The 16,750-nt window shown below is 48.2% G+C and overlaps 1 protein-coding gene across 7 annotated transcripts in view; it reads left to right on the top strand.

Annotated features, from left to right (window-relative positions):
- The window catches only part of plxnb2b (plexin b2b), a 113,656-nt gene that overhangs the window by 62,334 nt on the left and 34,572 nt on the right, over positions 1-16,750 (top strand). For 5 of the 7 annotated variants that reach the window (XM_088645633.1, XM_088645631.1, XM_088645634.1 and 2 more), the window contains 6 exons: positions 10,675-11,801; positions 12,616-12,804; positions 13,306-13,425; positions 13,689-13,789; positions 15,240-15,366; positions 16,117-16,273. In XM_088645633.1, the coding sequence (XP_088501759.1) occupies positions 10,677-11,801; positions 12,616-12,804; positions 13,306-13,425; positions 13,689-13,789; positions 15,240-15,366; positions 16,117-16,273 (1,819 nt within the window). In that variant the 5' untranslated portion in view covers positions 10,675-10,676. Of the gene's footprint in view, positions 1-4,603; positions 4,857-8,989; positions 9,119-10,674; positions 11,802-12,615; positions 12,805-13,305; positions 13,426-13,688; positions 13,790-15,239; positions 15,367-16,116; positions 16,274-16,750 lie in introns of those variants that run through there. The other 2 variants (XM_088645635.1, XM_088645637.1) reach the window with 2 other exon arrangements.

Below are 16,750 nucleotides of genomic sequence, written 5' to 3' on the forward strand. Positions count from 1 at the left end.
TAGAGCTCGAGACAATCAGAGTTTTGAAAGGTGTTTGCAGAAAGAGGCTTAACAAGAGGAATTTCCCCCCGCGAATGGTCCTTCATTGTGCAAGCGCTGGGCACCGCGGGGCATTGAGTTTACCGCCCTTCGTAGCCGACGGTAGGATATAACAAGAGCCCGCCTCCCATTGTGTGGACTTCAAACGGGACGGTGGAGTCGGATAAGCTCATCCAAGACTTGGACGGCCGCTGACTGAAGCGGGTTTGTGAATATCGTTCTCTTTTGGCGCTTAAGGTCCTCGCACCATTCCAGTGTCCGGTCGTACTGTGATCAAATCCATTTCACCGTGGGTCACGGCGGCCATCGCCACCGCTGACTGTCGCGCTAATGAGGGTACGTTTGTAGATCGGTACAGCCCCACACCACAGTAACTATCAGCGGGTGAATGAAGTACCGCTCTGGGTGGGTGTGTGGGGAAGTCCGCGGTGTCACCAGGCTGTCGGCCGTTTTAAGGCCCTTGTCCTCCTCGAGGACCTGGTGCCATCAGGACCAGCCGGAGCTGCCTGGCCGAGCGTTCGCGCGGGTCTGCCTGACGGTAAAATCTCTGGAGAGGGAGGTGTTGGCAGGGCTACTGTATCCCTGCTCCCACTTCAGCCAAACACCTGCTGAAGACTTGGGGGCTGAGCTCAGGCTGCCCAGAAGAGAGGATTAGCAGACCCTAGGCCCTGCGTGCACCTCCAGTACACATTTATACTGACATGTCTGCGCCCACATCATACAGAGCCTTGCACCTGCATTCAGCCCCACAGCTATAACTGCACAGCGATAGAGCCGTCAGCACCTTCTGCGACGTCTGAAAGTCATTTCTCGCACCTGAACTCGTTCAGTCGTGCCATATTAGAGGAGCGTGAATATTTATGCAATTAACATTTTCAGTTTGGCAATTTTCTGCAGATTTTGGTGACATTTAGGTTCTTGGTCCCGTGAACGTGTTCAGTGTGAGCCATTCAGGTATTGATTCAAAAGACTCATTCTTTCTTTAAACAAAGTGTCCGGTTCGTTCGTAAGTCACACTCCTCCAGGGGTGTCTAATCCTGCTGAATACTGTAACGCAACGGGGGCTCAGGCGGGCGCCCTTGCCGCATCTGGTCGGCCCCATCCCGACTGGAGGCTCGAACCCGGGACTTCCGCGTCTCTCTGCAGCGACCCAGCCCCGTGAGCTAAAGAGAGATCTCTCCACAGCCCAGTAGCTGTGGTCCTGCTATCACAGGGAAGGGCGGTGACGTCACCTGCTCTGGTACGCCGGCTCTTACACACAGTGCTTGTCGGCCGTAAGCGTTACAATACTTTTCCAAAGCGCCGTGGATATAGTCTCAGATGATTTGGGGGGATTCTGCAGTTGTGTTGGGTGCTTGGCTTTCAAATCCTCTCATATCAAAACGCGTTATAAACAGCAGCTGTAGCAAAGAGAGCACCTTGCTGTTGGTGCTGGTCAAAGTGGAATATACTGTATACCTCCTGTCACCAGGTATAGAAAGGACAGCATGTATCCAAACAGTTGAACGAAACCTGTTCAATTAAAAACGCAGGAAGAAAAACCCTCTAATGCAGTTTAACTGTATGTACAAGTGCTGTGGCTCACACACGCCATCAGTGCAGCACAGCAGCAAATCTGTGGCTTTTGAAAACGTATCGGCGCAGCTGCTAACTTCTTTTCTAAATCCTAACCGTGTTTGATAGGTGTGAAATGTGATGGGGACCCTTTGTTTAGGGGGGAGCTGCCACCAGCACAGGAGTGAAAATCCTGTTCTGTAGTCAGAAGTGATATCAACAGCAATCAGGGGAGCCTAGCAAATGTACTGTGCAGGGCTTAAGTTTTAATTTGCATCCAATTTGAGTTCTTTCCCCCCCTCTCCTCTGGGTATCTGTGTTCGGCGAAACGGTGGATGATGCCGGCCTCTCTTTCCGAGTGACTCAGACTGGCGCACAGACGGAGGGATTAGCTCCGCGTCTCCGCGGCCCGCCTTTCACTCGCTTCCGCTCGGCACCTGGGAGTCGCGAGCGGTTGTGTTCATCTGTCCGCCCGGGCCGGCGGGGAACGAGAATCGGCCAGAACCAGGAAAAACAAAATCTGCCGAGATCCGCCCGGATGAGACGGAGGCGGTTTTCAATAAGGGCTGCGCGTCTCCAGTTCTCTCGCCTTCACACTTCTTCCGTGTAGTTGTGCTCTCCTGTTGCCGTGTCGTGACGGGATGTCGTCGTGAAACCTGCCCCGGGGATGAGAATCTTTTCAGATCGGCTGCTGGAATATTACAGCGGCGTCTCGGAGTGCCTGGTGCACTCGGCTCTGGACTCACAACTGAAATTATCATCCTCTGCCGGTCCGTCTGGGAGACTGTGACACAGAAATAAACGCGCTGTCAGCTCTGTCATTAAGGGCACTTGTACATCCGGCCATCTGATCTTGCTGCAGGAGTGACGGGGATGTTCTGAACAGTCATCAGCTAGTTTGGAGTGGCTGTCCTGCGGGATAATGTACCGTTGAGTCACAGAAGAGCAGCAGCACTGTGTAATTCGGGCATGTTTACAGGAAACCACAGCTCCCACGACTCTGTAGACAGTGCCCTGACCCGCTTTCTCAATACTGCAACACATTGTCTTGGTGTCAGGAATCTCAGACGGCACAGGGAGGCCCCTTTCAGGACTGCAGAGTCACACAGAGAGGAGGGGTCCGAGGGTCCGAGATAAGGGAGTGTCAACTGCCAGCCCTGTCCCCCAGAGCCGATGGGAGGGGCTTTGTGGGTACCAGAGGGGCAGGGGGACACACATTCTTCCTGTGCTGAAGTTACACACATCTCCTACACCAGGGATCCCCTAACCTGCTTCTGGAGAACCCCTTTCCAGTATCCCCTATCGCCAAATCCCGAAGACCTGGAGTAGTCTGTGATAGTTTTTCAGGTGCCGTTGTTTAGAGATCATTTGACCCAAAAAAACACTGACTCGTGAATGATGCTCTTAATCTTAATAAATCAGGGGATTGTGGTTGTGAGACACTGGATGGGGGCTCTCCAGGACCAGGGCAGGTGACCACTGTTCTCCACTGATTCGGTTCTCTGCCCTGCACTGATGTGTTAGCGACTGACACTGATGGGAGGAAACTCCCATGTCATGCTTGTGCCTGCCCTGCGAACTCTGAAATGCGTCCAGACTAAGATATCGGCCTGGAGAAGCTCTGTGCAGAAACATCCTGCCCTGCCCTGGTGACTGACTATTATTCACACTTAATTAACTATTTTAAACACAATGCGGAGCTCTTCTTGCGCTTATGCATTAGTCCAGACAGTCGTAGGTGGTATGGGAAAGTCCCCCTGAGATTACCGCGTCATCACAACCGCTTCTCCAATTCAGGGTCCTGGGGGGCTGGAGCCTGTCCCAGGAAGCACTGGGCTTAAGGTGGGATACCCTGGACAGGATGCCAGGCTATCGCAGGGCGCACACACAGAGACAAACAGACACGCAGGCACTAATGGCATTTACTGAAGCCCGTTAACCTACCAGCATGTCATCTCGGACCACACCTACACCATCACCATCTGCCTCTTTATGATTTCTTATCTATTGCACATCTCCAGTCATTGTTTACACGTCTGTATTGTTTACATTCAAACTGTCTACATGTTTACTTGCACATTGTCTACTGTTTGTTTGTACATTGTCTTGATGCACTGTTTGCACTTTGTCTTGTTTTTGACACTCTCGATGGTGCGGCGGTAGAAGTTCACCAACACATGTATTGGCTTTTGCTGGGACTCTGCTGTTTGCTGTTCTTGCTGGGAGGTACAGCGGTGTGATTCCTTCTGGTTGAAATGGGAGCTCCTGGCTGCACGTCGGAGCCAGGTTTCCTTACGCACGCTGAGCGAGTGTTGGGTGCAGCCTGGCATAGACACGCCTCTTCCGTTCTGAGCCTGCAGCCCTGCAACATTCCCAACGTGATCACATTCCCGGGCGTCTAGATGCCCAGGGCTAGAGCGACCCAAGAAGAGGAGGGGATAGTGGGCAGAACAGCGGGCGAGAACGTGTGTTGGGGCGCAGGAGGCAATGTGAGGGATCCCAGTTAGATGTGGGAGAAGTCTTGCCCAGAATAAACAAAGCCGCCTCTCTGTTACCGGGTTGTGAAAGTGCTCAGTCAGCGCCTGTGAGTCACAGGGTTTTACAAGGGAACTTCAAGCACAGATCACGAGGGTTTCTCTGGGTGGCGTGGGCGCTGTGCAGGGGGTACAGGGCTCCAGGGGAGGCAGGAGAAACCACTGACGGGTGGGGACTGGGGCTCGGAGTCAGTGAGCTGACTGGTCCCAGTCTGCTCTCCCAGGGGAGCCACTCTGCCCGGGGAGGAACAGTGAGCTCCCAGACTGGCAGCGAAAACAGATGCCTGCCTCCGCGGGCAGGCTGATCGGTTTAACTCCAGCCCACTCCCTGGAGTGCTTACTCACCCCCGCCGAAGGGATACTGTCCTGTGTGCCAAGTAAAACGAATCTGCGTAACTGCTGTGGCTTCCCTCCTGGTCGTTGGTGGCGTGATAATTGGCTAATTGGCGCAGGTTGTTCTTGCTCAGAGCTGGCCTTTGTCTGCGAGACACAGAGTCGGTGGGGAGAAGTAGAAAGAAGCCAGTCCCGGCCGATGGGCCTGTCCAATGAGAGAGGACGCGCAGAGACGCCCACCTTGGGCTGCTTTCAGGTGTGTGCAGGTGTGCCCTGGAGTGAAAATTGGCAAGGGCGGGTTTTGTTACCGATTTGTCCGTTGAAGAGGCGTCTCATAGTTTTCTCCGCTCGTGACGAGACTGAAACAGAAGATAAAGCGAAGCTTTGTTTCCTAAGGTAAGCTTTTATTTTTGGGGTGGGGGGAGGGATGGTGCTGTGTTGGAGAAAAACAACTTCCCTTTGTGCCAGCACTGCTGCATGCTGGGAAGCCCGTGCTATTTTAGTTCTTGAGGGCTTTCAGTTACCCAAGGCTTTCAACATGGGAGGTGAAGTTTTATTCAGAAACGGCTGGTATGCAGCCCCTGTGCCAAGCATCCTGTCCTCCTCCTCCTCCCTGACCGGCTGCCCCTGCGATCGGTGTAAACTCAGTAGGCCTGACCTAATGGCCGAGCGCAGCGCAGGGAGTCTCTGTGGTGTCGCAGTGCCCCCTGCAGGACTCTGCATATACTGCAGTGGAGTGGAATGCTGCTGTTCTGAGTTGTCAGGAATTTTTGCCCCCTCAGTGCCGTGATGAATTTCAAAGCCTTACCAAGGTGAAACTGGGAAGAAAGTATAATAATAATGTATAATGTTTCTTTATTAGCCCTATACAATTTCTTGCATTAGGAATTCGTCTTTTTGCATACCCCAGACACACAGACAGGGAGAAGCTTGGGGTCAGAGCGCAGGGTCTGCCATTGTACGGCGCCCCTGGAGCAGTTAGGGTTAAGGGCCTTGCTCAGGGGCCCAATGGAGTAGGATTCCTCTGCTGGCCGCGGGATTTGAACCGGCAACCTTCCAGTCATTTTTATTTTAATAAAGTGTTCCCCAAGGGAGGGTGTGTGCAGCGTTGAAAGTCCTCACCTTTCGCATCCTGCTTTATTGAAAGAGATGGCTCACAAGCTGTAGATCTGAAGGGAGTTCACAGGCTCATCTTGTTGCGGGGATATACATGCAAACCAAGAGTGCATTAATTATAATGAGACTGAGGGCTTTGCACAACTTCCTGGGAACCTGCTGCAGAACTGAGTATATTACTATTTTGTGCATAGACTTGTAAACTACCTGAGTACAAGTTTAGCACACTCCTCTGTAATTTAAATGGTGATGGGTTCGCTGTGTATTCTGCGATCGGGACCACACAGCGGTTTTCAGTACCTCAGGAGAGCCCCCAGTCCAGCAGTTTATTTAGTAACTGCCTGGTTACTCCCCTTGAAATCACCAGTTTGTTTAAGACCTGGAACAATTCCATTGTGCTCGATTGAGCAGGCGATGTGTTAAATTAAACCAGTATACCCCACAACCCTGAAGGACCAGCATTATCTTGAGTTAATGGCTTGTTTAATTCACCAGTACTTTCCTGGACTCCCAGTCTTCCACTGGGTCAGGGTTCTCTAGAAGCGGGGTTCTGGGATATTTCTATATACACAATTTCATTTCAGTTGCTACTAAAAATAAAATCTGTACTCTTTGGGTAATACTTTTTCACTGCCATTCCTCGGCCTGCTCCTTTGTCAGTCGGTAGGTTCGAGTGTAGGAGGTGGGCTGGGGAGAACTATACCTGCCAGGGGGCAGCCTCAGTCAGGGCTGGCTGTGCTGGTGGTCGGGGAGGAGGCTCCCAGGGATAAAGTTTCCTGAAGCAGGGAGGAGAAGGAGGGTTTTGAAGGTCGGGAATGTGTTTCCACACAATCAGACCTCATTCCAGGCGCCGCTGGAGAGGAAAGGAGGGTGTGGCCTGTCTGCAGGTGTGGAGGATAAGGTGAACCTGCAGACTGCCCAGCGGATTGGATTTAGTACAGGTGCCGTCAGTAATGCTGTAGTTCCTGACAGCAGAACAGAGTCGCAGGTACAGAAACCATTTGCACTTTGTTTATTAGGGTGTGCGTTCTTTTCAGAGTCATGACTTGCATCAAACTTTACACGGCGAATGAAATGTGCTTAAGTATATCGACATACCTTAGATAGTTTTTATTGACTCATTTTCCTGATGACCTCATTTTCATTATTATTGTTAGTAGTAGTCCTTCCACTTATGTAGCGCTCTTCAGGACACTCCACTCAAAGCGCTTTACAGGTAATGGGGATCCCCTCCACCACCACCAGTGTGCAGCCCCACCTGGATGATGCGACGGCAGCCATAGTGCGCCAGTACGCTCCTCACACACCAGCTCTCAGTGGGGAGGAGAGCAGAGTGATGAAGCCAGTTCAGAGATGATTGTTGGGAGGCCATGATGGGTAAAGACCAGGGGGGATTTTAGCCTGGACACTGGGGTAACACCCCTACTCTTTTAATAATAATAATAATAATAATAATTGCTTACACTTATATAGCGCTTTTCTGGACACTCCACTCAAAGCGCTTTACAGGTAATGGGGTCTCCCCTCCACCACCACCAATGTGCAGCCCCACCTGGATGATGCGACGGCAGCCATAGTGCGCCAGAACGCTCACCACACACCAGCTCATAGTGGGGAGGAGAGCAGAGAGTAATGAAGCCAATTCATAGATGGGGATTATTAGGATTATTAGGCCATGATTGGTTAGGGCCAAGCAACACTGAAACATTTTTAATGACCACAGAGTCGGGACCTTCGTTTATCGTCTCATCTTAAGGACAGTGCCTTTTCACAGTATTGTGTCCCCATCACCATACTGGGGCTTTAGGACCCACACAGAAATACAGGGTGAGCGCCCCCTGCTGTCCCTCTGAACACCTCCTCCAGCAGCAACCTTAATCTCCCATCCAGGCTCGCTCAGACCTGCTGAGCTTCAGTGGGCTGCCGGATATGAGAGGAGGGGTGACATAGCTGCTGGCAGTACACTACAGAGTAGTGCAATATGATATAGGTGGATGCTGCACACTGGTGGTGGTGGAGGGGAGTCCCCATTACCTGTAAAGCGCTTTGAGTGGAGTGTCCAGAAAAGCGCTATGTAAGTGTAAGCAATTATTATTATTATTATTATTATTATTATTATTATTATTATTATTATTATTATTATTATTATATGGAATTTGCCCTTGTGCTTCCTGAAGGATCTCTCCTCTCGGGAAGAGAGAGTGGCCGTGAGGAAAGCTTGGCTGTCTGTCGGAGGCTCAGCCTGAGGGCCGCGTTACCAAGGCCGGCTGTTTTGGGGCACGTCGCCCTCGCACCCGGCGCCGGCTTTTTTTGAAGCGGCGAAGGGCGGCGCAGAAGATACACGCCGCATGGGGCTTTTCGGATCACTTGGTAGGATCCACTGTGAAAGCTGAACGGGGGGCGGGAATGAGTGGGTGTGCAGGGAGCTTTTTTGTTCCCATCATGCTCGTGCAAATCCGTCTGCAACTCTTGTTGAATATCTGTAGAGGAAGTATGCCAGCCGCTTAAAAGCAGATTGCCTGACCCGCATACCTGTGTCAAACATAAACGAGTTTCAATTTAAACATTAACCCAGCAAGAAATTCGTTTTAGGTTCACGAGGAACCTGTTCTTTCAACTTTGTACAGTTCTTTCAACATTATTCATGTAATGTTTTAAAAAGCGTTACAATATATATAAAAGACAGGCATCAACATGTTTCACTGACGCACAACCCACGTTTTATGGTTTGGTTGATTTATTTTTAATTTCATTATTATTCGAATAAAGATTAGGCCCGTAGGACACAACTCCACTGTTTCAGTTTACGTAAAATAAGGATCTCCTTTTTCTCAAGGTAACTGTTATTTGGCACTATTGTAACGTTGTTTAGTTTTGTGGACACTGAATTATTATGAATCAAGCACTGTGCCGATGCTGTATTTCCGCTTTCATAACAGTGGTATGTAATGGTTAATGAGAGGAATTTGCGATATTCAAAGTAGGCAAACGCCAGGGCCTTTAATCAGTAATCACTGACGAGAGTTAGTGTTGACAGGACAGGGTCAAAGGTCCTCACACCTATGTTGCTCTAATGATACTCTCGAAACCGTGGGAATAGTTTCGTTTCGCTGAGTAAATTCCACGTCGCTCTTTTCCAATATGTAACTGTGACAAGGCTTTAACGAGCCGATAAAAAGCGCTCAAGTGTGTCGAAACACTTTTGGACGACGTTTTAATTCATTTGCCGACTTGCACCAAAATCCCTTCCCCCACCCCTCCGGGAGAAAAAAGGAGTTCGGGGAAAACCAGCCCCCACCGCCGCCACCACCTCCACTCCCTTCGGAAAATGGCCCTGGGTCACCCCCCTCTCCAAGAGGTGTGCTTAGCGACATCACAAGGCGGCACCCACATTTTTAATAAAGCTGGATTTTAAAAGCCTGTCACCTGCGGCGCATAGCAACCGGTACTTAAAAGCCTAATTATTAACCCGCGTCTGGAAAGATGTGCCTAGCTCGAGCAGTTATCCCAGAGGCACGGAGGGATTTCAAATGAGGAGAAAAGTGAGTAGCCGTGTCCATTTCGGTAACTTTAGAAAAGGCCGGTAAGCGAGAGAGAGAAGACATATCCAACCCAAAGAGACTGAACGACCCCTTAGCTCTTAAACGGCGACAAGTATAGCTTGTTCTAGTGATGACGCCAGAAAAAAAAAGTGCTGATCTGCCTTGAAATTGAGATTGCGCTTAGACTCCGGTTTAAAACTAGCTGGAAAAAAATCAAGTGTCGAGTCTTTAAATACTTTTTATATTGTCAAATCGTTTACATTCCAGAAAATACTGTTCAGATGTATTATTGAGTGTGTGTGTGTGCTGAAGTACTCCGTCAAGTACTACCGTGAAAGTTTGCTCGTCTTGCAGTTCTGCAAATGGGGATTGGAAGGTAAACTTGTGCTGAAAACAATTCAGGTGTTCGTCGAGATGGGTGTGCAAACTGAGTACCTTTCTGTGATGATGTCAAACAGTAACCAGGCGGTTGGTTAATAAATATCAGGTGTTTTTAAAGACGTTTTGCCTTTATTGTATATGTAGTTCTCAGTTTCCCCCGGGAGATGTGTTCCTGAAAAAAACAGTGTAATTCCAAAAACAGTAAATAAAATCCACTTCCCCACAGGATTGTCTTTAAATGAGGGGGTGGGTTCTGGGTCCACTTCCTACCAGAGTATTGAACTACCCAATAAAACCACATACACATTGATTCACCCAGGATTTTTCTGTAATTGTACTAAAAGTAGTTTTTAAATTAATTGTGTGGTAATGTTTATCCGTGTGAAAGGTAACGGGGAGACTGTTAATCGTGGTGGGTGGCAAACGGTGTGGAAAATGCAGGAGTCGTGTGCCCACAGACACTTCTGAACTTAGCAACAAGCTTCTGTCTTTTTTTAATCTCCGTTCATACATTTATTTTAAATTCTTATTAGTAACATTGCAATGCTTTTTCTTTAGGATTTTAGCTGATAATTGAGTGGTTTACTTCAGAATTTTATTATTTATTAAATGTTAAGGCTGACAGGTTTGCTTTGTTAGGCAATGTTTTATTTACAGTTTTTTTGTGTTAAAGTTGAGGATTTTTACACACAATTGCTTGCTTTTAGAGTTTTGTTTATTTTATTGTTGATTTTAAACAATTTAAACATAAGTTACTGACTCAGACAATGAAGACCTTTTATTTAGTAAGCACAACACGTGGGAAGACAACCGTCTGTGTGTCACCCAAGTCATGCTACTCATCCCAGCATGCAACTGGGCACTTGTGCGTCATCTCCAACACTCCGTCAAGGGGCCCTTTGCTGACTGTAGCCAACCGTTTTAAAATGAGAAATAATTTGTCCTTAATCAGGAAATGGTATATATTTTTGAGGCATGTTGAGTGTAAAAGGTGCACATTAAGAGTGACTAAATTATATGCTGCCTGTATATCGGAACTCGCACACACTAACTTGTGTGTAGGACAAAACTACTTTCTGTTCATTTCTTGTCTGAAGAAGTTGGCAAACAAGGAACAGAAAGGTGCAAGACTAAGATACAGTTCTAAAAAAACTCTCTGTGCTCTTTTGCTGTAGAAATGGGGTGCTGGACTGGAGCTCACTGCCTGCTGCTGAGTTTCTGCCTGGGCTGCGCTGTGGCAGAACCAAACGAGCACTTCGCCACGGAGAAGGAGATCATCAACAACGTCGTGCAGGACCCACACACAGGACGCGTGTATCTGGGCGCAGTCAATGGGATCTACCAGTTAAACTCCGTCCTCCAGAAAGAGAAGTACAGGGAAACGGGCCCAAAGGACGACAACCCTTCCTGTATCCCCCCCATCACAAGGGCGTGTGACGCCAAGCCCACAAACAACACCAACAAGCTGCTGCTGGTGCACGAGAGCAACAGCTCCCTGATAGTGTGCGGGAGTCTCTTCAGGGGGATCTGCTCCCTGCTGAACCTCTCCAACATCGAGGACGTGATTTACTACAGTGAGGACAAAGGGGAAAGGGCATTCGTGGTGAGCGCTGATGAGACGGTGTCAGTGGTGGGAGTGATGTCCACTCTGATGAAGGAGGAGGAAAACCTGACTGTCTTCTTAGTTGGGAAGAGCTATGATGGGAGCCACGATAATTCCAAGTTAATCAGCACCCGGATTCTTAAGAATTACAGGGATTGGGTGGTTTTTGAAAATTTAGTTGAGGCCCCTGTGCAGACGAGCTCCTATGGCCTAAAATACAAACACGACTTCCGCTACGCCTTCAAGGATGAGGGATTTGTCTACTTCCTGTTCTCTCGCACAAATGGCAAGAGCGATAAGAACTACACGTTTATCTCGCGGCTGTGTGAGAATGACAGCCATTACTACTCCTACACGGAGCTCCAGCTGAACTGCAGTGAGGCGGGCACTGCCCTGAACCAGTATAGCAAGGTGCAGGCTGCCTACATCACTTCCCCTGGGGAGCAGCTGGCCAGCATCATGAGCCAGTCCAGCAGGAATGGTCATGTGACGGCCCAGGACAAGGTGCTGTTTGTGGTCATGAGCACCGATTTGGAATCTAAACAGCAGAGCTCTGCCCTCTGCATGTACCCGCTGAAGGCCATCAATGCCAGACTGGCACAGATCATCAGCTCTTGTTACTCTGAATTAGGCGATATTAAAGGGGAGCAAGCTGTTTACACCCCATATTCAGAGACTCTACACTGTACTTCGGTTAATGTAAGTAACTTTTTAACAGTTATGTTTTTCTCCTACATACTGTAAAATGTGGCTCAGTGGAGCAGTGGAATATTGAAAACACAGGCGAAGCCATGTGCATCACAGACAGTAGCGCCAGGGGACACTGACGTCACCAGTGCTCAGCAGAGGATATGAAGTGCTTGGTTAGAGTGTGAAATCTGGTCAGCTTCACTGATGATAGTTCTGTCACCTGTATGTCCATCCAGTTTGCTTAACAGTGGTGAATTTGCTCAGCTGGATTAGGCCAACTATGTTTATAACCAACATGTATATAATCTTTTTGGATCACAACCACAATTCACACTCATACAGGTGTGTGTTTAACTTTGCTGTCGGACAGCAAACTTGCACAGAAACAACATGGAATTGTAGTACAGAAGAGAAGGCAAGGTAGACAAGGTTTTCATCACATGTTGTTTTATAGAGAGGTTGAATAGCTTGTCTTTCAGTTTCAGAGTGACGTGCTGTAGCATGTAAATTAAGTTAGAATGCATCGGTATTAATATTCCACAGTTTGCACATTTGTTAAATACATTGTTGGAGCTCTCAAATAATTGCTCTACTTTTCAGTTTTTATTCTGTTGTAGTAATGGAGATGGTGTCGTCAATACATTGTTTTCAGGCTCATTTTAAGACAAGTGCTGTACATGAAGACAAAATCAGAGACATTTGTTGATATAAATAACCCATTTCCTGCCAATTGAAAGGGTTTCAAAACCAGTGGCTGTAAAGACTCCACAGTGTGTCATCTGCCTCTGTGTTGACTCTGACCTTGTTGTTTTGTGCCCATCAGAAAGTCCAGGTAGATCAGTACCCTTGTGGCGCAGATTTCCTGCCCTCTCCGCTGGCTGGCATGCCTGCTTTCGCAGTTTCCTCAGAGGCTGTTTTCCACAGCAAGGACCAGCTGACCGCAGTGGCTGTGTCTGTGGAGAATGGCCACTCCATCGCCTTCCTGGGCACCAGCGCTGGGATGATTTGCAAGGTGAGAAACGTGCTGAGAACATGTGAGCTCTCAACTGGGGTCAACACCATGAACAAGACAGGCCGGCACCTTGAACTCCTGCCAGTTCCCTGTGGTTTAGTGTGACACGGTGATCGCTGTGAATGGATCTCTCTGGATACCCAGGACCTGGACAATGAACTCCACTTCCTTCTGCTGCTGTAGATACAGCCTGTCTTTCCCAGTGGGATGGTCACCTCATGGCAAAGCCTAGATGGTGACCCGTTCATCTGCAGGAATAGTGGATCTTGATCCTGTTACAGGGAAACAAGAACTCACCGTGCAGTTCTGTGTTGTTTAGACATAGGTTTATTAAACAAGACTTTTAATCAGCTCAGTGGGGATTCCTCAATTCCACATGACAGCTGATCTGTCCTCTGTCTCTAACATGAACATGAAAGCTGAGTTTCGACCCAACCCACAGACCATTCTCTGCGCTGTAGCAAGGACAGGCTCTGTAACTCCTTCCTCCCTGTGCTGCAGGTGCATCTGGCCAACGTCAGCAAGCGGTACGAGAACATTACTGTGGGGAACACCAGAGTGAACAAGAACCTCTTCTTTGCCAAGAGCTGGAAACACATTTACGTCACCACAGAGAAAAAGGTAAAGTTTGTCTTTCACAGCTTGAAAATCTCATCCCAAAACTCTTAGATTGTAAAATCCACATGGCATAATCTTGACATGGCCAAGTCTTCAGCTGTAATTTCTTGATTGAATGTTACAGAGGACCTCAGAAAAGCCTGAGAGTAGTCCTCCCTCCCATTCTTCAGCACAGTGTTGCGGTGTGATTTAGCCCCTTGAGTGCTGAAGGTGCTCAGGCGTCAGGGCTCATCTTCTTCCCCGGCCGGGGCTGTGCTGTGTTGCAGATCACTCGATTGCCCGTGCAGCAGTGCCACCAGAGAAAGAGCTGCCAGGCCTGTGTGGCACCGAAGGACCCGTACTGTGGCTGGTGTGTGATGGAGGGGAGGTGAGTCCAGCCTGCAGGACAGATAGGACGGTGGTGGGGGGGGGTGGGCGTAGCTGATCTCTGCAAACAGTGAGACTCAGATGGGTGCTGGACAGTGGTCTGGGGTCAATGATCTTGACCCCTTTATCTTGTGTGTGTGCTGGACCTCTGTCCCTACTTTTTACCTGTACTGATCTGAGACATACCCTAACAAACAGCTCTCTTGGAGTATTAGCCCTTCTTCAACGCAAGGTTTCTTTTTACATTTACTATATATGTGTTTGGCCTTGCACACAGTTGTGCCGGACAGGCTGTAGGTAAGTTAGACTGCTGATGATGCTCACTGTACAGTATAGACTGTAGATAAAGTAGACTGTTGATGATGATGATGGAATATCAGTGTCTTTACTCAGTCTGTGCAGTGCAGAAGCATTCCCTCGAAAGGCTCCCAGTTTTGTTTCTTGTTTTCCTACCCTTAAACACCAGGCCAATGCGTTAGTGTGAATTCACATGCTGAACTATAAAATACATTTGTGGCAAGAGAAGACTGGGAAGCTGAACGTTTGGTGTGGAAGCCTGATACTTTTGTCTCCGTGGCAAATAAAGGTGTACTTGACCGTGGCAAGCTCGCGTTGACTCGGACAAACACAAAAAGGCAATTCGAGGAGAGAATTCGTCAACCAAATTGCCAAATTCTTTTGTAAAATCTGGCAGCAAAACAGAGGATGCCATTATTGCACCAGAGGGGACTTATGGATTTCACACAGTTAAACATCATCACAGTTAGTTTACCAATGAACATAAATGTGGGATATTTTGAAAACCCTCTCCATCCCGACCCCCTACCCAGATAAGGCAATAGGAAAGTTCCTCAGGGTGTCCTCTTTTTTTGATGTTCAAATATGGTAACCCTAGTGGCCGATGTATAATCCTCCGCATGACATGACATGATTCTTGATTTTTGCAAGGTATTAATTTTCGATCACTTGTTCTGTTGGTGAATGTGGCGATAAGCTGCGTCTCTGAAAGGTACAGAGGAGTATGAACACTCAAGTATTAGCGCGTGCTGTATCGATGTAGCTAGTATGTAGGCTGCGTATTTGACACACAAACTAATTTTATTAAAATAGAAAATATGAAAACCTGTCTCAAGCTTTCTGAAACCAAATAAGTAAATTACAGATGAAAAATGTGCATAATTTTTAATTATTCAAGTTTTAATTCCCGGTTTTTCAGTGCACACAACACATTTCCAGGGTCATCTGGCGCACCACCTGGGGGCGCTCCGCACGCATACCACAGTTTGAGAACCACTGATCTAGGCTGTTGGTGATGCCGGTTGTGCAGTACAGGCAGTAGGTGATCTAGCCTGTTGGTGATGCCGGTTGTGCAGTACAGGCAGTAGGTGATCTAGCCTGTTGGTGATGCTGGTTGTGCAGTACAGGCTGACCAGCAGACTCTCTCCCTGCAGATGCACCAGGAAGGCAGAGTGCAGCAGAGCCCAGGAGGCCAACCACTGGATCTGGAGCCCCAGTGGGACATGTGTCCAGATCACAGGCTTCGACCCACCCAACCTCAGCCGCAGGAAGACAGACAATGTAAGAACTCTGTCACTGGGACTGGGAACTTATGGGAATGCCTCCTTAAACATGAATTACCAGTATGGTTTGAAGCTCATTAGAGCTCCTAATGAGAGGAATACAGGATGAGTAGCCGTGAGCTGTCTTAAATGTTTCTTTTTTAAGGTTCAGAGCAACAGGGGTGCCTTTCACTATCAGTTAGATTCATTTTTCTGTTTTGGGAGCAGTAAAGATCAAATAAATAATAATATCTCTTTGCACATTCCTACGATTCGTCTCATTGTATTGGAATCTGGGGATTTCCTGGATACGTCTTTTTAACAAAGGGTTAATTGAGCAAACCGAAAAGTTCAAAAAGCGTGTTTGTGTGAATTTGTGTTTGAGAAAGTGGAATGTTTTGATGTGTTAGGTGCTTTGTACCACTCCCAGCCAGGTGATCTGGGGGGGATCTCAGGCGTAGCTGGCTCAGAGCTTGCCCGCAGTCTGTGTTTTGTGATTGAGTCCTTTTTCCTCTTGTGTTCCCTGAACCGTGCTCCCCCGTTTACTAGGGCGTCGTTCCTGTAAAGTAACGTATCCGTGTGAGCACAAAGGCTCCACGGCCGAAACGTCTTTCCTCTCTCCTTCTCAGTGTGGAATGTACAAAGCTATTCCCTCGAACCCCTTTTCAAGATTTTCAAACAAGACTGTGTCTGGCCCTCACCCGTAGTGATGTGAATTTACCGATATGTTGCATGTGCAAGTAAAGCTTCTGTTTCATTTCATTGCCAGGTGCGCCTTACTCTTTCTCCTCTCCCTGCCATTAAGGACAGTGACGAGCTGAAGTGTAGTTTTGGGGTGTCTTGGAGTGTAGCTCGGTACGAAAATGACCAGATTGTCTGCTCTCTCCCTGAGCCCTCCCTCATCCCTCCAACTCCTGGAAACCAAGGTAATCTCTCCCGTCCTCAGCTCACTGCTGCTGCACACTGGGGGGCCGGAGACAGAATACAGGCTCTGCACATCAGTGGATTGACTTCCCATACACTCTTGTCTCTGTACTGGCCTTGTCTGGCAACAATGGGAATTTCAACTGATCTCACAGCGTAAAGCTGACACCCAGCTGGTCTGCCCGCACCCAGTAATCCGTTCTAGACGAAGTCTAGCACTGGTGCAAAACCTGACCTTTCTTTCTATGTGCTTGCTGGGATTAATTAGAAATAATTGTTGGTACTGACCTTCTTGTACTGGACCTTTTAAAATTGCAAAGACTGCGGCGCAACAAAGGTTGTGCTCACAGGTACTATAGACAAATTGGTCTGATCACATATAGGGGTGGTGTGTGTGCTTTAATTACCAGTGCCAAGTCTAAAGCAAAGGTTTTAGATAGATACTTTATTGATAGATAGATACTTTATTGATCCCGTGA

This window comes from Lepisosteus platostomus, chromosome 9, assembly GCF_059453375.1.
Source record: "Lepisosteus platostomus isolate fLepPlt1 chromosome 9, fLepPlt1.hap1, whole genome shotgun sequence".
NCBI lineage: Eukaryota > Metazoa > Chordata > Actinopteri > Semionotiformes > Lepisosteidae > Lepisosteus > Lepisosteus platostomus.